This window comes from Helicoverpa zea, chromosome 7 (assembly GCF_022581195.2).
Source record: "Helicoverpa zea isolate HzStark_Cry1AcR chromosome 7, ilHelZeax1.1, whole genome shotgun sequence".
NCBI lineage: Eukaryota > Metazoa > Arthropoda > Insecta > Lepidoptera > Noctuidae > Helicoverpa > Helicoverpa zea.
In genome coordinates this window covers 9,236,849-9,256,605 of record NC_061458.1, presented here as the reverse complement: position 1 = coordinate 9,256,605, position 19,757 = coordinate 9,236,849, and the positions used below count along the sequence as shown (strand labels likewise).

General features: G+C 37.2%; 3 protein-coding genes across 10 annotated transcripts in view; 1 reads left to right on the top strand and 2 right to left on the bottom strand.

Annotated features, from left to right (window-relative positions):
• Nucleotides 1-333: 333 nt before the first annotated feature.
• On the top strand, nucleotides 334-6,702 carry LOC124631789 (odorant receptor 85b-like). 2 transcript variants are annotated; one of them, XM_047166394.1, is made up of 7 exons: nucleotides 929-1,092; nucleotides 1,190-1,458; nucleotides 1,644-1,845; nucleotides 2,467-2,566; nucleotides 5,285-5,389; nucleotides 6,080-6,241; nucleotides 6,561-6,702. In XM_047166394.1, the coding sequence occupies exons 2-7, from the start codon at nucleotides 1,359-1,361 to the stop codon at nucleotides 6,612-6,614; spliced, it is 723 nt and encodes a 240-aa protein (XP_047022350.1). In that variant the 5' UTR covers nucleotides 929-1,092; nucleotides 1,190-1,358; the 3' UTR covers nucleotides 6,615-6,702. The 2 variants fall into 2 exon arrangements, with proteins under 2 accessions (XP_047022349.1, XP_047022350.1); XM_047166393.1 differs by lacking the exons at nucleotides 929-1,092; nucleotides 6,080-6,241 and adding an exon at nucleotides 334-572 and having other exon boundaries at nucleotides 6,561-6,690.
• A 75-nt stretch (nucleotides 6,703-6,777) lies between these two features.
• On the bottom strand, nucleotides 6,778-8,893 carry LOC124631790 (uncharacterized protein C15orf61 homolog). Of its 2 annotated transcripts, none has more exons than XM_047166395.1 (3): nucleotides 8,623-8,893; nucleotides 8,139-8,322; nucleotides 6,778-7,793 (listed from the first exon to the last, which is right to left on the bottom strand). In XM_047166395.1, the coding sequence occupies exons 1-3, from the start codon at nucleotides 8,785-8,787 to the stop codon at nucleotides 7,666-7,668; spliced, it is 477 nt and encodes a 158-aa protein (XP_047022351.1). In that variant the 5' UTR covers nucleotides 8,788-8,893; the 3' UTR covers nucleotides 6,778-7,665. The 2 variants fall into 2 exon arrangements, with proteins under 2 accessions (XP_047022351.1, XP_047022352.1); XM_047166396.1 differs by having other exon boundaries at nucleotides 8,139-8,317; nucleotides 8,623-8,760.
• Nucleotides 8,894-10,117: 1,224 nt separating this feature from the next.
• LOC124631671 (protein roadkill) overlaps nucleotides 10,118-19,757 on the bottom strand; it is a 48,097-nt gene continuing 38,457 nt past the window's right edge. For all 6 annotated transcript variants that reach the window (XM_047166177.1, XM_047166178.1, XM_047166175.1 and 3 more), the window contains 5 exons: nucleotides 17,214-17,551; nucleotides 15,504-15,745; nucleotides 13,963-14,141; nucleotides 12,591-12,733; nucleotides 10,118-11,796 (listed from right to left, as the gene is read on the bottom strand). In XM_047166177.1, coding sequence (XP_047022133.1) covers nucleotides 11,643-11,796; nucleotides 12,591-12,733; nucleotides 13,963-14,141; nucleotides 15,504-15,745; nucleotides 17,214-17,551 — 1,056 coding nt within the window. In that variant the 3' untranslated portion in view covers nucleotides 10,118-11,642. The remainder of the gene's footprint in view (nucleotides 11,797-12,590; nucleotides 12,734-13,962; nucleotides 14,142-15,503; nucleotides 15,746-17,213; nucleotides 17,552-19,757) is intronic.

Here is a 19,757-nt window from a genome sequence, read left to right as displayed (position 1 = left end):
TGCACTAATGGAGCATACCTATATGTTTTAAGATAAGAATTTTTAAAAATCATATGATTTGGACGGAAAGATATTTTTTTTGTCTCACGCTTTTTTATTTTACGCAGTTTCTCTTAAGTATTAAGCTTTTTATCACATTGCCGATTGGGATCGTTATGCAGATCTAAAATATCCAATACGACTAGACATGACTCCAAACTTAACACTTAGTGGGAGAAGCTTAAGCTGATGAGGACTCTCTATAAGCACTCAAAAGATCTAAAATTGAGTTTTATGTAACTCTACTTCTATTCAATCATTATTCTTTCTTTATTAATACACAGATTCATATGGCCCTGCATTTGCATCCAACTGTCAATCGTCGCCATGACGTTGGAAGAGATATTCATTTGGCGCGGTGTCACCGTCAAGGATTATTCCTTCGCTACCGAATGTTTCTGCTACTGGGTGATCCTGGGCTGCATACCCATGGTGTACGTCAGCATTGTCGTCAATACTAACAAGATTTATGATATCGTGGTTACGATGAACGAGGACTTCATCTATGTGTGTAGTTTGGGAGATAGATACAGGTGAGACTGGATTAACTAGTAGCGTCCACGGCCGATTTCAGCGCGGCGGCTGTTCTCATTTAAGGAGATCAGCCAGCTGCGCAGGACATATTATAGTGCACAAGCATTTGCGCAGACACAGGTGCACTCCCTAATCCTTCACCCTCATAACCCGATGGGACGGCAATCCGACACGACCGGAAAGAGATCAGAATGATTCAGATGGATTAACTAGATAGGTATCTGATCTAATTGTCAACTAAGTAGATAAGGTACGTTGTAATAGCATGGCAACTGGTCGAGAAAGCAAACAGTCAAAGCACAGATTATTAAATAGTTAGGTACTAGGTACGTAAGTCAAAGCCAAGATAACATAAAGACTGATTAGAAAAATATTAGCATAACCAATTATTTTACAAAGAGGCTCCCGAAACAATTAATTTGTCTTGGTGATAAAATATAGTGTAATGAGTACAAGACCTTAGATCACTAATTGTTGGCAGAGGTCACAGAAGTCAAAAAAGATAGAGCGGCAAATATTGTAAGAACTTAATTACGACAATTAAGATAACATGTGTTTTTCTTTAAGTTTTAATTTCATTTTCTGACACTGCGTCATTCCTCATTTTTTTTTGCAGAAAACCGTTCCTAGAAGGGCAACTCCTTATTTGGCAATTATGTTACGCATGGTTCATTTTTGTCTGCTTCGTGGGAGGTCTATACGTCATTATTCCTCTGGTTGGGCTGCTTTACCAGAGTCTCTTCGCTACTATCGATGAAAACACTGTCAGACCGCTCCAGTTCCCCATGTGGCTACCTAACGATGACCCTTATAGGACACCCAACTATGAAATCTTCTTGGTCATCGAATCAACGCTGATCTTTTGTTTTGTACAAACTTTTTGTGGTGAGTTCTACTATATTATGTATGTTGTTAGTATGCAGATAATATCAGGCTCTCTAGAAAACTCAAAAGTAGATGACTATGGGTTGAGGGATAAGCGGGCAGCATCAAGTGAGCGATGAACTAGAACTTCTTTTTATAGCGAAAAACTGTTGATTACATACGTACAAAAATAATCTTATTTTCAGTATACATCTACACGCTGTTACACATCCTACTGCATTACTACACAATAATGAACATGATTATAATAGACTTCAGCGTCATATTCGAGGGTCTGGACGAATCCGTGGCTTTACTCCCTCGGCACGATCAGCGGAGAAGAGAAACTCAACTCATCCTGAACGCTAGGATAGCAAAAATTGTGAGATGGCATCTTTCTGTCTTTAAGTAAGTGAAGCTTCTGCTTCCTGCCCTGCATGCACCCATTATTTGTGGTCGATGCAATATGTTTTTTTCTTCCATTTCTGTCAGACAACATACTAACATCCTAACATACAGGCAGTCAATTCATCTTGTACTCGGTCTACCTCTGCCCTTGCATCCGACCACATTGATACTTAACACACTCTTTGCATCAAGCGTTTCATACCTTCTCATCACATGCCTACACCACGTATACCTACTTCTCTTTTTTTTCTATATAATCCATTCCGGTGTAAGTAAGCAATATTGCAATATGCACTGCAGTCTGCTGATAGATAATTAAAAGGATTAAATAGATATAAATCACGTCACAATTAAATATAATACCTACTTAATTCCTTAGCTACACCTGATTACAAACGTCTGATCCAAATCTATCTGTGATCATTCACGTGTTAAAAAAAGAAAAATTGGTGTGGGTACTTACCAAATAAAGTAGGTATCCATCAAATTCTGATAAATTACAATAAAATAGTGTTTTAGGTGCCTTCATTTTCCTATTCCCCGTTACACACACAATAGCGGTAAATCTCATAATTTCCCCTGAGAACCTAGTACATATTGAAGTAAATGCTTCATTTTCAGGGCTGTGAGTACGGTGTCCTCTGTGTACGGTCCTCCTCTGGTATACCAGGTCTCCTTCAGTTCTCTCGCTATATGCCTGATAGCGTACCAGATTGCAGAGGTGAGTACACATTACAAAAAATAAAATAATACCGGAAGACTTACTTGTTGCTACCACTCGTTGCTGTGTGGAACAGGTATAATACTGAGACTGAAACAAATTGTATTTGGCTCAGGGTAGGTATGTACATTTGCTCTGAGTACCTACCTATCTTTCATAATGGAAAACCAATTTTGTAAAATTTATGCCGTCATAAGATTGAAGGATAATCATAAAATATTAGGTACTGTTTAACACGTTCGTGGACAGAACGAGATTAAACGTCATCGTTCGAAATTAACGCGCAACGTGTATACACGTCCCGCGCGCATAGGTACCGCGCTCGGTTGTGTCATGATGTCTTGGGACGTTACGCTACGATGGGACGCTACGTACCTACACGACGTAGGGTCATTTCGCCTGTTCGCGTCCATTTAGTGCAGTTGGCAAGTTTGACGGCGATAATAAAAATGCCCCAGCACTCATTTCTATGACAAATTTGTGTAATGTATTCATTATATACACTATTTTCAGATTAACTTTCAGTTGTATTAGAAATATCTTTCGTTTTCTATTTAAATAGGTAAACCTCAGAATTAGGCGTTTTACCCAGTTTGCGTCCACAAAATCCAAATCGCGTCCACCCATGGTCCAGTTCGCGTCCAGTAGCTTAGAAAAGGAATATAGGGGTGAAATTTTTAAGAATTAATAAAGAAAGATTGTATTTGATCAATTTCTTCATTTAACAATAAACGTAATTATTAAAAATCAACATTATCATCATTTAAAATTCACTTTAAAAAATAAAAATAATTCTTCTCAACATTGGTTTAAGTAACTTAAAATAAGATTAAACAGTACATTTTTTTATTAAGATATATACGTGGTTATAATTAAATTATATTTTAATATATATATAATTTAAATATTTAATTATAATTTCATTATAACCACGTATATATCTTAATAAAAAAAATATAATTTAATTAGAACCACGTATATATCTTAATAAAAAAATTATAATTTAATTATAACCACGTTTATATCTTAATAAAAAATGTACTGTTTAATCTTAATATATTAAGTAATTTCATTTAAGATAAGTTCTTCGGATACAGGAAAAAAGGAGGAAAAGACAACATACACAGAAGAAGATTTAAAGAAAGCATTAAATGATATTTGAGAGAAGAATAAATCGAAAAAAAAATATGCAAAGAATATGCTACCTTGTCTGATAATTTATTGACTCAACAATTCTTTTAGTTGTGTGTTTAGACAAAATTGTTAATTGGCCAAAAACTTACTATAGTCAACGCGGGTCTTTCCCTGTGATTTTAGGGTAAAATTAACAGAACTGATTACTGTTTATTTTTCAAGTTGCAAAATTAATTGCCTAATTTTAAGTTATTTAAACCAATGTTGAGAAGAATTATTTTTATTTTTTAAAGTGAATTTTAAATGATGATAATGTTGATTTTTGATTTAAAATGATAAAAAAATAAAAAAATGTACTGTTTAATCTTAATATATTAAACAGTACCTATGTTTTAATTATTTTTTATAAGCAAGTACAGTCGACTCTTCAAATATTACGAATTATCGAGTTTTTGAAATATTAAATGGTTCGAAATTTGTGAGAGAAAATAAATAAAACTCCGAATTATTAAGTGTTGATCAATTATTATTTGTTAACTGCTATTTTATAACAATGTCAAAAGTTTAAAGACACATTTGTGTGTAGGTATTCATAATGTCATGTGAATTAATTAATCTTTTGAAACAGCTCCGTCATACTGCTTCAAAACAGATTGCTGCTACTACGACTGCTCTCTGACTCTAACTTACAATCTTTCCGCCTCTTTCTCTCTGCAACTTTGAATTCTCGAGTGTTGGACGACTAAGAATTCGAATTAACGCGTCGTTTTGTTATAAAGCAATGCTTTTTTCGTTCGAATTACCAAGTGCATAAAAATGTATTGATTTAGTTCGAAATATAAAGAGATTTTGTAGGGAACTCGTGATAACTTTGAATTAACGAGAGGTTCGAAATATCGCAGGTTTGAATTAACAAGAGTCGACTGTATTTAACGAAAACAGTGGACGCAATTTGATTTATTATTATAGAGGATAGTTTTAGTTCGCGTCCGTTATGGACGCAAAGTGGAAGTTTTGTAAAATTCGATGTAGTAATTCGCGTCCACCTTATTTTATTCGTTAAATATAGAAAACATTACCAAATTCATAAAAAACATTGTACCTTTATTCATCATTAAACTGTAGAAATAGCTATCTATCCTAAAATTCACATAAAACAATATAAAACTTACCATTAAACACGCCGCTGCACACTAATTTTTATCTAAAATTCAGCGTGTTTGCGCTTTCTTGTTGGAGAGCCTAGACTAATTATTTTTTCTAAAAGGATTGGTTGGCCGCACAGAACTTTTGTCTATCTGTGCGTGCCTCTTATACATTAACGTATTAGCGGTAATGATCTTTCGTTTGATTGGTGTGTTAATTATCTTGTTTTCGAAGTTTTTTAAAAGGAGATCGGCAAAATGGACGCGAACTGGGCGATGGACGCGAACAGGCGAACTGACCCTATAATGTGTATGGACATTTACTGTGCCATTTTGGTACACAATCTCAATTTGTAGCGTCCGCGAACGTGTTAAGCAGGTACTTAATGCATAAACTGCCATATAATTTATGGATTTTTGAATGATTTTTTCATTCCAGAAACTCGACAACGGCAAAGTAGATATTCTGTTTTGCCTGCTAGGCATTGCAGCGTGCTTGCAACTATGGATACCTTGCCATCTAGGCACCATGATTAGAAACAAGGTAGGTTTACGGGAACCTCGAGAATTCAGTGTTTATGATGAATTTGTAGGAAATAAGCGTGTTAAAAAAATCGCGTTTGGGTTTCGTTCGGATCCGGAAATCAGAAGTAGGGAATGCAAGTGCCAATAGTGCCCAGTACATTAACGGGTCTGATGATATTCCTTTTCATTTCGACTTTTTAGTACTAAGTTATTAGTGTATCAACAACATGAAATACCCGGAGCTGTATAAACCCACGTTGGGTAAGAGAAAGATTTAATCACGAAGGAAAATGTAGCTTTATTTTGCCGTTAATAAATACTTTGCCCGGCTTTAAGACACAAAGACGTGTCGATAAAATCTTTACCTAAGTCTTGTACCTAATCGTGGCAGTTCCTAGTCACGTTTTATAATTTATTTATTAGGTTTACCTAGATTGGAATTGGAACATACTTATTGCGGCATTTCTAATTAGACTGTAATTGCTTTCATGACCTAAGTCAATCTGTTCTAAATAATTAATGAATGCTAAGTAACTGCGTATACATTTAAAATCGACGAAATAAAATCATTGTCAACATGTTATACCTACAAAGAAAAGTTTCGCACCTAGTTATTCAATCTAGATATACCCACTCTACTTACATAGGTAGGTCTGTACGTAATCATAGGAGTCTCATGGTAAATGTTTCACTGATTAATGTTGCCAAGGCATTTGAAGTCGGAGATGCGGGCTGGACATGTGGTTGGCACGAGACCCCACTGGGCCTGATGATCCGCAATGATATCCTAATCATAATTCTGAGGGCACAGAAGCCTGTCACCATCAAGTTCACTGGTTTGCCCAGCGTGCAGCTTGAGACTTTCTCCTCCGTAAGTGTTTACGATACGAATATACTCGTAGTTACCGGCACGGACATTGAGCTCTCGGCGGAAGAGTGGGGATCACTTTGCGCACTGTACACATAAGGCAATAAACCAATAAATCGCTTCTGCGCAGGTGAAGGTCACGGCTCAATATTCGTGCCGATAACTATACTATTGATGTTTTTATTTCATGTAAGGAATTGTCGTTATGTAGACAGGTAGAACGAAAGCTACAAAAAAAAAATCTGAAATCCCTACATTTCATTTATTTTAAGCAAGGGTTTAGTTCTATAACTTTGTTCTAAATGTCTTGTATTTTTTTCAGACTATGAGCTCCGCATACTCGTATTTCAACATGCTGCGACAGTATAGCAAATAATTTAAAAATTGAACCAGCACCAAATAATATTTAATTTGATTATATTTAATTGCTCATGTTCTTTACGGGTTTTTGTAAGTAGTATCTACGAAGAGGATGTTAAATAGATGTTACTGTTGTTTTAGAAGTTTTGCTCTATGGGTATGTCAGATGAAAGAGAATGTGTAGTAATATCGTTATTTATTCACATTTTAACTATCAACAAATCATGAAACTTCACTAATTACTAAAGAAAAAAAAACTTAAAAAACAAAACAGTAAAAAATGTGAGTTCTAACAATAAACAATTGTTTATCTATTATAAATTATCTATCACATAATGCCCCTGAATGTACAAAATAAATAATGATTACATACAATAACATGTTTTTACCCAACTACCAAGAAGGGTCATGTTTTAGTGTTTTGTAAACATAGACTATTTGCACTGTGTTTGTCTATTTAATGTGGACTTCAATAAGCAATCTATTCTTTGTTTCGCAATTTCAATCTTTATTGCAAAACAATGGATATATTGGTTATTAAAATCTGAAGTTAGAAAGAATTAGGGTCCGTTCAGACAGACCGGCTCGGCTTTATTTTTTCATGTATACTGCTGTTGACATTAAGAATGCTCGAAGGCGCTTGGTATAAAATAATAAGAGGAGCCGACCGGCTCCCGCAGACGTTCGGTTCCGATTGCATCTCACGCAGCCGATCGAAGCTGACTCCAGTCTGTGTGAAAAGAAAAATGCGCGCCGATGCTCTCCGAGCCGGTCTATCTGAATGGACCCTGAAGGTACTGAATATCATCTGACTGAACAGGATAAGCATTAAATATACAAATAAATATTTTTTCTCAGAATTGATAGCAACATAACTATGTTTAAATGATGCTTTAGTTTTATATAACATTATTTGAAAACAAGCATTAACAATTTGACTACTAGTCAAATACTTCCCATGGCTGTTTCATTTCAAAAATAAATAAGAGATAACTATGAGCTTATATGGATTGCTAAGTTGATCAGTCATTTGGCATATTTAAGGCCAATAAAAAAGGTTTATCTCATTAGTATCGGGATCCCTTTTCTTCTGGTATTAGGAAGTATATTGTGACTGGTCCTTTAGAAGTATGTACTATTTCTTCATGTCTTATTAGTTGTGTAGCTGCCAGACCATATAGCAAACATGGTATACCTGGAAATGGACAATAGATATTCATTAAAAACAGACCACTTTCTGTTTATTTTTATTGTTATTGAATTATTGCTGTATTGGGATCTACGGGCCTGAAAAAATATATCTAGGCTAGCTTGGCTGAGTGGTTTGATCTAAGTCACATGCAGACTATAAAAGCAGTGTTTAGCCTACCTTGATTAATGGGCCATCTAACACTGGAATAATTATTTTTCCTAGAAATATTTTTTTCTGGATACATATGGCGTAACGCTATGAACAATCATGGACCCTATTAGGGCACAGCAGCCATTTCATGCCAATACATAAGTATAGATGAATATAAAAGAGCTATATGATACATACCTAGATTAACAACTTTAATGGCTCTCATGAACTTGTCCGATGTTGACAAATCTTCGGCTGCTTTTTTCGAACAATGGTACTTGATGTAAGGAAAACAGCCAGTCCTCAATATCTGATAGTTTGAACTACCAACCTTCCAGTTGAAATTTGACATTCCATATTGATCATTCTTTACACTACTGTACTGAAAAAAATTAAGCCAGGAATATAGTAAACTACTTGTATGAAAATGTAACCAATAAATTAGATTTATGATGTGATATTGCCAAAGTATTGATAAATAGGTTGCCGGCGGTATGCTATCCTTAGGATTTAGGTTCGTGCAGCCAAAGCATACTTAGCGATTGAATAAGACAACCAAAATGCCCAGAATATATTTTGTAACATGTTCATGAACTAGGTGTGTCTATATTCATTTAATTAGAAAATAAGTGATATTTACTCAGTAAGTAAATTGATATTATGCTTTAGTAGTTGATATTACCTTCACAAAGTATGAGGTCCAAGGAGGTTCTTTACATTGGGTCAAATATGCTGTGAGAACTTCTGAAGCCGTTGGTTTTGAAGATAGACATGATATTTGTGTTGTGAGTGATTTAGCCCTTAGTAGCAATCTTTTATTTCTAGACAGTACTTTTCCTATAACCATTGGAATTTCCAATTTTAGCAAATACTTATTTCAAAAATTACGTGATGAAATACTATATAAAACCTGTGAGTGACACTGACAATGTCAGTTTAGTCGGTGTGACACTAAAGACATTTATGAAGGTTGACCAACCGAACAATAAAACTGGCCATAGAGAAAGCGGAAGTAGTGATGCCCATAGAGTATATCGTCTCTTTTACGTGGATATTGGTGATGCCCTAATATCTATTCCGAAGTGGGTTGACGAATATTTTTAGGGTTCCGTACCCAAAGGGTTAAACGCGACCCTATTGTTTTCGCTCCTCAGTCCGTCCGTCCGTCTGTCACCAGGCTGTATCTCAAAGCCGTGAACCGTTTTAGTTAGAGAGCTGAAATTTTCACAGATGATGCATTTTTGTTGCCGCTTTACCAACAAACTAGAGTCAAATAAATATTTTGTGGGGCTCGGACTGCCTCGTTGGTCTAGTGGTCGCAAGCGCGGCTGCTGTTCTCGAGGTCTCGGGTTCGATTCCCGGGTCGGGCCGAAATCGCTTTGTGGGTTTTCTTGAACTTTCACAAAGCAGCCCGTAGTCTGGAAGTTGGTGATTGATGCACCCGTGCATCGGAGAGCACGTAAATGTCGGTCCTGCGCCTGATCTCTTTCCGGTCGTGTCGGATTCCCGTCCCATCGGGTTATGAGAGTGAAGGAATAGGGAGTGCACCTGTGTCTGCGCAAATGCTCGTGCACTATAATATGTCCTGCACAGCTGGCTGATCTCCTTAAATGAGAACAGCCGCCGTGGCCGAAATCGGCCGAGGACGGCATTATCCATTATTGTGGGGCTCCCATACAACAAACGTGATTTTTTGTTCGTTTTATAAATAATGGTACGGAACCCTTCGTGCGCGAGTCCGACTCGTACTTGGCCGTTTTTCATTTATTTTGGTCTTGATGTAGGTAATCGAAGCACATGGAGTGTTCTCAAGAACATCTATGAATATCTATCCTACCGACCGATAGTGCTAAAATACGGAGCTATACCCTTAGCGGCTAATATAATAAATAGGTGTAGTCATTGAGATATATTCTGACACCAGTCTAACCAAAGGGTATTGGGTTGGCCGGGTAACTGGGTTGATGGGGTCAGATAGCTCCTTGTAAAGCACTGGTACTTAGCTACATCCGGTTAGACTGGAAGCCGACCCCAACATAGTTTGGGAAAAAGGTTCGATGCCCCTTGGAAAGACTGGTTGTCAGATTCTCTGGTTGGGTTCTAACCACCCACGAGGACTGCCATTCTTATGCCGTTCCAGACAGAACCTGCTCTTCTTCAGTGTAAATAAAAACGTATTTTCATCATCATTTCATTTATTTGCTCAACTTACTGACAATTTCGAAAATCACAGTTATTTTTGACATTTTGTAATATTCAATTACATGATAACAGCTGTCAGCTGTGGTAAAATGGGAAGTGGGTATAAAATGGTATTAAATATTATTATTTATTGGCCGCGGTATATTACATACTTCTATTGAGTAAATATTACAATAGGTACTTATGGGTAGGTCCATCATTTTATACAGTTAAAGAAATACATTTCATTATAAAATCTGCTAAGTTGTCATAGTAGAAAATGAAAAAAATGATAATAATACTAATAAATAACATTTATCAATTTGTAATTTAGAATCATATTAATTTTAAAAGTTAATGAAGTGAGCAAAATGACTGGCGACACTAGACGCCGGCATTTGGACATGACACGTAATGTACAATTGATGAAGCGAAACCAACAACAATAATAATACATTAAAATTTAAATTATTCCAGTGATCATCTACATATGAAACAAAACAAAAAGCGTTCGTGTATTTTATACCTATGGAAATATGATAGAAAAATCACAATATGTCATTGGAATAACATCCTACAGATACGATAAAAAATTAATGGTGTCATCCGTGATACCACTTAAGGGTTAGTACTTAGAAATATTTTAATGGTGGGATCGTAGCTCATCTATATACAATACCAACAATTTCAATAGACTTATACAATCACTCGAGTCCCCTACAGCGTCTACATGTTATCAAAGCTTTGCACACAATTGTTATACTCATTGCCTTCCGAGCAATCGCCAGCGACCATGTGATGTGTTACTCATCTCCTCTCAGTATTATACAGTAAAGTGTGATAAGACTAACAATTTTGTACAAAGCCCTGCTACATACATAACTTTATTGCATTCAATTACCACTCTACTTCAAAATATTTTCAAAAGGCCTACGTTATACAATGTCTAACATTAATGTTTTTGTAATTTCTATGGGAACACGAAACACCAAGATATTCCAATTCAAATATGTTTGCATTGTGGCTTAATAATCGATTTCGATTATTTCAATTTATTTTGTATCCTGTACATTGCTATTTTTTTAATTTACGCCATTATGTTAGCCAATGAATGTTACAATCATAATAATATAACGATAAATTTATATGACATGGATAGTTGTTTTAGACACGAGCATCATATTAATACATAGTAATAATTTAGATACATAGCTGCAAGAGAATGTTCACAAAAACGACATACATAAAATATTTAACCCGAAGCCTACATCCGAAACTACATCAACGCGCAAAAAGCGTCCAGCTCTCCGTAACATACACATTAAAAGTAATTATTAAAAGCGGTACACTATAACCGCGAGAGACAAAAAAACATTAGGATCGAATATCGTCTTGAGATCAATCATAGTAAAACGAAGGTTTGAATCCGTGGATCCACGCAACACATCCACGGGCCACTCACAGAGAGTCCGGCGGTGGCGGCGGCCGTGTCTTTGGTATGGGGGGCGGCGGCGGGCCGCACTAGGCCTGCTTCACGCGCTTGCGCGGCGGCCCGATGGGCGGGATCTGCTGCTGCTGCGTGGCCAGCGCGCGGAACGCCTCGGCGATCAGGTGCGGGTGCGACGAGATCATGTTCTTCCAGCCCGCCGTGTCCATCACGTCCGTCGCGTGACTCCTGGATACAAAAAAACACATAAATTTAATTACTATTTCAAAAAAATACTTCTGCGCATGTGCAAGGCATCAAATGGCTGGCTTCAGACAAGTTATTTGAATTGTACAATGGTTTCTAAAGGAACAGCTATTCACTTTTTTGATAGTACGTAAGATGTGCAGTTTGTTTGTTTGAGAAATAATACGCAACGGAAGATTTGTATGACTTGAACCAGTTCCAATTCACTTATAGAAAACAACATGATTTTGAGTAGGTATGCGGTTGAAGAGTCGTGGTGGCCTAGTGGGTAAAGAACCAACCTTTCGAGTATGAGGGTGTGGGTTCGATTCCAGGGTCAGGCAAGTACCAATGCAACTTTTCTAAGTTTGTATGTACTTTCTAAGTATACTTAGACACCAATGGCTGATAAAAAGGTGAAGGAAAACATCTTGAGGAAACCTGGACTATAAAAAGTCTGAAATCACCAACCCGCATTGAGCAAGCGTGGTGATTAATGCTCAATCCTTCTCCATGTGAGAGGAGGCCTGTGCCCAGCAGTGGGACGATAAAAAAAAGGCTGTAACAGTAACAGTAACATGCGGTTGACGCCATTTACCACTACAGTAAACATAAAAATATTCCATTAGGTATTTTTCAAAAAAAAAAGGAAACTTTTTGTTGTGGATGCATGAATGGAAGGAGCATCAATCTCTTGCTAAGTAAAACCCTTCATTCATGTTCCTTCTTGAGCCGTTCATGTACCTACCATGGCCAAGGTAACTCTTTTAAATTATCAGGAATAAAATGTTACTCACGTGTTAATAAAATCGATGGTTTGCGCCTTAAGCTGGTCTGCAGAATGCAGGTCCGCCAATATAAGGGTGTCTGCCGCCGTCTCCACCGATAGGCTGAGGCATAACGCCTCTTCACACATTACTTTTAACCGCTCGAGTGCGTACTGGAAATAAACAAAAACATATGATTAATAACACGATATTATTAAAACAAAAAAATATTAAAGCGTCCCTGAATATTAATAGATGAGGTCATACTAGCTGACGCCAGAATTTGGTGGAGTAATCACCTAATCATTGTGACACACCACATTACAATTTTACTTTTTTTTTAATAAATGATACTTATGCAATTTATTATTGAACTAGCTTGTGCCAGTGGTTTCACCCACGTCCGTTGGGAACTACTTCTACTAGCAATAGAAAAAATTGATTATACTCAAGGTAATCTTCTAAGAACCTAACGATCCCCATAACAGTCACCCGGATTCGGACCGAGTATTTATTGCAAAATTAATCAAATAAACTACCAAGTTTTGTCCATAAAGGAGAAACTCATAATATGAAACAAGGAAGTTTATACTCAATACGATTTAACTTCACACAATACTCTTTTCATTATAATGGCTATTGGTAGCAGATTCGCACCATAGACCGTGTCACGTTGGCTTCGCGACTCTTCGTGCAAATATAATCTGTATATCAATTTCTATGCACGTGGCTATCTTATTATCTCTGGTCAAGTTTTTATCGGTATCGCGTGATGGATAAATGGCATTATTAAATACGTCTCTTTAAGTAGTACTGCGATTCCGATTGACGCGATTAAATCTATTGACTTTTTATATTTAGACATGAAATTCTCTCTGGTGGCTTAGATAGGATAATTTAAACGAAGAAAAGTATTTGACTAGCAACTCCTTATACGACTCAAATAATAACTCATTGAAATACCTTTATAATTTAATGAAATGGCTGCCATATACTTCCTTTCTTAATAACTCATGACACCTATTCATAGTCCAAATAATTAATCATTTATGAAATGTTCTTTTCAAAAAAGTTAGTATAGGCCATCCATCATATGATCAAAACGTCCCATTACGACATACTTGGTAAGAACAAGGAACTTTTTGCCTGTTGATTTGAAGCTCAATTCAACATACAAAATATTTAAATTCATTTAGTATAAAATAGGCTGATAAAGAGCACTTTTCAAACGTCAAATATCTCATGGGACTGCCCCTAGTAACGCCCTTACAACTTCCTGTGTTTTTCTGGGAAGCCCAAATGATGCAAAAAAACACTCTAGCGACAAATACATATGCGTAACTAAAAATCTTTGTTGCTGGGACTTCCCAGCAAAAAATAACTATATGTATTATATTTTTACCTTATCAGCAGCTGCTAAAAGGTCATCAGCCATCTTGTCTAGGTTGGGCGCCCGGCCCGTGTATATAAAACGTAGCATTTCTCTCAAAACCTCGTGGTCCACGTCCGTGATATCCACTCGATTCCTTTTCCTCTCTTCCATTTCGTGTTCAAACATCGCTGCAAATACTGGACTTCTCGCTGGAAAGAGGAGACGAAATATTTGTTAATAAAGAAATATAGCAATATAATCAACGCTAGCATTTGTGTGACAAAAGCGTATGTAGGTACTGATTTGGGAGAAACTTAGCAGGTAAGGAGACTTTACATCTATGCTAATACAGAAAACGGTAAGGTTTTTTATTCATCTTCTATCCTATCTTCTTGACTAATAATAAAAATTTATACGTGTGCCTAGACGACTGATCTTGAAATTCGATTATCTTGAAACGGGTTAACTTTTGCCCAGTGTATCCCATGGTCAAATTTGTCCGTATTGACCTATACTATCTCTACCTCATGAAAGGATGCGGTCTACTTACCAATAACCCTGTATATTCTGACTCTGGAGTATTAAACACAATTTCATGGAAGCAAAATTTTTACCATTCATTTCAGAAACTCATGATTAATTTGGCAATTTTTACATGAGTGTTTCAGATAAAACGGCCGGCCAGGTACCTGGTATTTTGGTTCATAGCAGATAAGATATTAATAAAATAACAGTCAGTTATTAAAAACTTGCTATCGATGTCAGCTCAAAAACTACAAATTAAATTTTATTACAAAGGGAAACAACGGAAATCCCATTGGCCAGCTTTGCTATACTGTTATCTCAACCTACATAAAAGAATTTAATTTCAAACTCAATTATAATAATCTTGTGATCTAGATTCCAAAAAACCTATTGCAATTCTAATTTATTTATATTAAAATTGTTTTTAACGCTAAATGTATGTCGCAAGAGTACAATAGCTATGGAATGGGAAAACCCAATTAAATTGTAAACATATTTATGATATCTATAATTATTATTACAGTCATTGTGGCTCATTAGCAAGCCGAGGTTTGACCATAGACTTATGTCATAGAGGAAAAAAACATTACATACTATTTGGCGCATGAATATTAATTATTATTAATAACATATAAAATAAAACGAAACTAGAGCATTAATGCCCGTTATATTTTATTTCTAATGAGCTTGCGCACGATGTTTCCACTTGTATTTGGTACAAGGAAACTATAGGGGGGTTTCGGTACAAAAATAGATGATGTCCTCTCCTTGACCTAAAACACTCGCATGAAAAAGTCAATTAAGAACTACAGTTCAAGCGTGATGCAACAAGAAAAGAATACGTTGCTTGCACAACTTGTCGATTTACTATCAGGAAAACATCTCAAAGATAAACTTAAATTGTATTACGTGGTACATCCGATCCCAATCTATCATTCACGCTGAACAATCGCTGGCGAAACACGTCCAAAGAATTTACGCAACTGATAAAAAGATAATCAATAACTGTGACGGTTTAGAATAGTTATATTTCATGTGAAAATTACCTGCTAATATGGCTTTATGCGCCTGGAATTCCCTTCCTCCTACAGCTAAGGTGACGTCAGAAAACCTTTCGTTGTCGAATAGCGCGCCCAGGTCGTCGGATAGCCGACACTCTGGTACTTTGAACTGTACCACGTTGCTTTGACCGCTAATGTTGATACTGTCTGCTACAACTGACACTTCACAGAATATCGTCAGTTTGTCTTCAGGTAGGAGGCCGTTCGCTTCGTCTAATAGGAAGTCTCTGGAAATGGAGAAATGTGCTATTAATAACAAGGTTTTTTTAACAATTTATTCACAAATTCTTCGAATCGTTGCGAATGGGTTCTACACAAACACCTCACAAAAATCCTTATGAAACCGCAGCGAAAATTGACAAGGAAAACTCCAAATATTCCCAATTTTGTAGGGCCCGAGCGACCCCGTAATGAGAAATTCTTTTGTAGCAAAACTCAGCGTGAACGTAAGCGTCTTAAAAATCTGAATAATAAACCTTACGCAGAATAAAATTGATGCTAAGGTAACAGATTTATGGGCAAACGTTCTTGTTCTCATTTTTACGGTGTCGTAAAAACGTTACCACTCGGTAAAGTACGAGTAAACCTTGTGGTATTCGCATCACCGCAGTGGTAGATTTGGCCCGAAGCCGGTCGTTAATGGCGCTCGCTCCCTTTTATGTTGGCCACGGAATACTGATCCGGAATAACGGATACTCTTGATATTTTAGATCATATTTTGAGAATTCATTTATCAGTGGCTTTTTGAAGATTTATAAGGTATCAATTATTTTAAATGGAGGTTTCTTCACACAAAAAAGTTAAATTGGGATTAAGGCAAAATATAAAACGGTCACGGACAAGCTAGCGGGCAACAGGTAGTGATACAATAGTTAGAATTAGATTAATGAACATCGCAGACACCTTGACCCAAAAAGGGTTTCCGAACCAATTGTATCAATCTAGGCTCGTTTCCAACAATGTATGCCAGGTAAAAATGCTTGAATAAGCAGACATTACTAATCGGATTGTCAGTGTGCTTAATTTGTGTAGGATACCTTACTTTTTGAGGTTAAGCATCTTAGTAACTTAAGTATGTGTTTTAACAGATTTATATTTTAGATAGTATGGAATATGCAGTAAATAGTGAATAATTTTGTGCCTGCACGCCGGATACATTGTACGCGTGACTTCCAAAGGGGTTGGTTTACTTGACGGCCAATAAAAGAAGACCCCCGATAATTCCCGGCCGTTCGGTAGCGGCTGTAGCAACAAAGATTACACGTGTGTTGCCAGAGGCCTACTTAACGTGGTGTTTATAGCCCTCGCGAGAAGCCCACATTTTCAGCAGTACGGAATAAAATTACGTGACTGCATTATGTGGGGTCCGCCCCCAACCTTACCGTACGTTACACAAAACGGCTTTCTACAAAATCCACTGTGATTTTTCGTCCTTTAGACGTTATTGTTATTAGGTTGTTCTTAACAGTAATACTGCATTTATTTTGTAATACTACTGAACATGGTTATGCGATTGTACTGCTCCAAATAAATAACATTCACATATCAATTTATAAAACAACTATAGACCACCGCGTCTTTTGTGGAGTTGACGGCTGTCAGTTTTCAAGGGATGATATCAACTGTCAACTGCACCAAAAAAAGGTCAGACATGGCTAGTTCGAATTTCGTGGGAGGAAAAAAAATCTGACTCACCTTCTGATAAATTTTTTGAACCCCCAATCTTTGCCTTGAACAAATCTGTAGGCGCGCTGTGACTCCATCGCTTTAGTTTCTTCCCGTTTTGCATTTAATATTGAGAATTTGAATTTTGCCCGCACTTCTGATTTATTACACGACACTAATAATAAGTATAACGATAAATAGTCTTTGCTCTCTTCATCGAGTCCTTTAGGATTAACACGAAGACACCACTTTAACTTGTCACTAGCACCAGCGGAAAAAGTCGATGATTTTAACACTTCACCCATTTCTTCTCTACAGAAACTAAAATTGTTTATTGTCCACATGTAACTGAACTTAACCACTTTGACCTGAAACAAAGAAAAATTTAATTAGTTTAATATTAAAACAGATAATAAAAGGCGGATATGGCCGATTTTCGAGAAGAATAAATCTAGTAGCGACTGTCTTAAATCCCGGCTTTTATCACGTGACTGAACAAAGCTAAAATAATTTAGGGGTATAAATCAGCCAGTGAAGGGAGCGGACACTTTCACAAGGTGTCCCTGTTGGGTGACAATAAATCTTCCTCGGGACGGACCTCTAACTATACAGCTTAGTGCCTGTGCATTGTCCTTAATTGCCTTGCCGACATCCACCATGAAAAACAAACAAGCAGTTTAACGACTTATTTATGGCGAGTTAAATTTTCATGAACAAAATCAACAACACTCATTATTTCATTCATGATTCAAGGTTAGGATGTCGTCTGTTGTATTTATTTTATTATTGAGTTCGACCATCTTTGACGGCTGTTTCAGGTAATGACGGAGCCCATAATACAGTTTTGGTAGCTATTGTGTAAGCTTATGGTAAGTTTGTGAGCGTTTGCGATTATAATTCGTCGATAAGAATATAATTAGCGTGGTGCGGTGAGGTGAACGTGATCGGCGCATTGTCGGGGGCCCTGAGCACGGGTGGACACTTGGGCCACGTCGGGCAGGAGGATAGGCGCACAAGTGGCGGGCGCAACCTGGCCGCCGCTGGTCGTTGCCCTCGACCGTTGCTTGGCTTGCGGTGCTGCTGGGGTCTTCGCCCGGTCGCCGACCCGCGCCAAGGCCGCCCGCATCATCCCCGGTCCCCGCGCATTCGCGGACACATAGATAACATCCGTTTGCAGATTCTACCGCCACATAAAAGCCTTATATGTGTGCTCTTTATAAAACCAGCTCTAGAGAAACATGTTTTGTTTTAATAACAATATGGAGGAAAATACTTATGTGGGCTTTATTTAAAATCATCATGACAAATCAGGAACGTGGACAGTGCTTTAAAGTCAATTGATGGAGCCACAATATTTATAACTACATTGTTAAAAGCGATATCCGTGTTGAACTCCTTAGTTTATTGAAATGCAAGTTAACTGCAGCATAATTTTAATAGGCGTTTCGAAGTAAACTGATTTACAATAGGTACATAATGGTTTCATAGTATCGTCGTTTGTGTATGGCTCACTTCAAAGGGAGCTCTAATTGAAGCGATAACATGCGAGGTTTATTGTTGACGCGTTTCCGAGTACTAATGAAGAACGTGATTATCGGCGGGCGGCACGTGTATCGAGCAGAGAAGCAGAAGCGCCGAGCGTTAACACGTGTCCAACTCACTACTGATCCTGCCCTACACAATCCCAAACGGAAGCACAGCTGTCTCTCTAACGAGGATCGATGCAATACATACTGTCTACATCTGACATTCATTACTACGTTAACGTTACGAACTTTTATGTCGACACCGTTAAATAACGGCACAAATACATAAAGAAGAACGATTCCTAAAGATTAAGACTTGAGACAGATCTTAATAAATGTACGTGCGGCAGCCTCGCACAAAGTGAGCAAAAAATAACCGTTACAGCAGACTAAATAGATTTTTTGGACAAAAAGTATCAAAAAAGGTAATACCAGATCGGTGTGTCTATGTCGCACAACGGTCGTTCCAATTACTTTAAAGTTCGTCCGAGGGGAAAATAGCATTTTCATAGTGATACCTACTCAATACAGAAACAAAACTTCATCGCATAGCTAGACTCTTATCGCTGCAGACTAGGTATACTGTTACTAATGCTTTTTATTGACGTCTGTACGAACAAACGAACATTATGTAACGTGTGAGAATATGCTGAGTATGACGTTACTGGATGTTTCCCTTGGCATTGCTAACTTATCACGTCAACGTTTTATCGGAGACGTCTGAGAAGTGGGAATTTTAATTTTAATACATCTGTGAATCGGTGACATGCCGCGACGAGCAATAGGTATAGTATAGCGGCGCAACGTGACGCACGAGTCACCTCTGTAGTTTGAACAGCGGACACGTGCACTGCTCTTCCTAGTAGCTTTAAATATGTATGTACACGTTAACACTACATATATGCATATGCGCGCAACATATTTCAAGTTCACCGATAACGGCCTTGGTAAACAATTATTATCGCTATTCGCCCCACACTAACAGATGACTAGTATTCATACTAACAAGTCTATGTGTGCGTTTCAGACGTTTATTTGACACATTTGT

What these genes read in the sequence shown, in the direction of transcription:
- LOC124631789 (XM_047166393.1), top strand. Translation starts at nt 367, where the DNA reads ATGACGTTGGAAGAGATATTCATTTGGCGCGGTGTCACCGTCAAGGAT. An exon ending in AGTTTGGGAGATAGATACAG is followed by an intron (nt 573 to 1,189) that starts GTGAGACTGGAT and finishes TTTTTTTTGCAG; the next exon opens with AAAACCGTTCCTAGAAGGGC. An exon ending in TTTTGTACAAACTTTTTGTG is followed by an intron (nt 1,459 to 1,643) that starts GTGAGTTCTACT and finishes TCTTATTTTCAG; the next exon opens with TATACATCTACACGCTGTTA.
- LOC124631790 (XM_047166395.1), bottom strand. Translation starts at nt 8,787, where the DNA reads ATGGTTATAGGAAAAGTACTGTCTAGAAATAAAAGATTGCTACTAAGG. An exon ending in GGACCTCATACTTTGTGAAG is followed by an intron (nt 8,323 to 8,622) that starts GTAATATCAACT and finishes AATTTTTTTCAG; the next exon opens with TACAGTAGTGTAAAGAATGA. An exon ending in CATTAAAGTTGTTAATCTAG is followed by an intron (nt 7,794 to 8,138) that starts GTATGTATCATA and finishes GTCCATTTCCAG; the next exon opens with GTATACCATGTTTGCTATAT.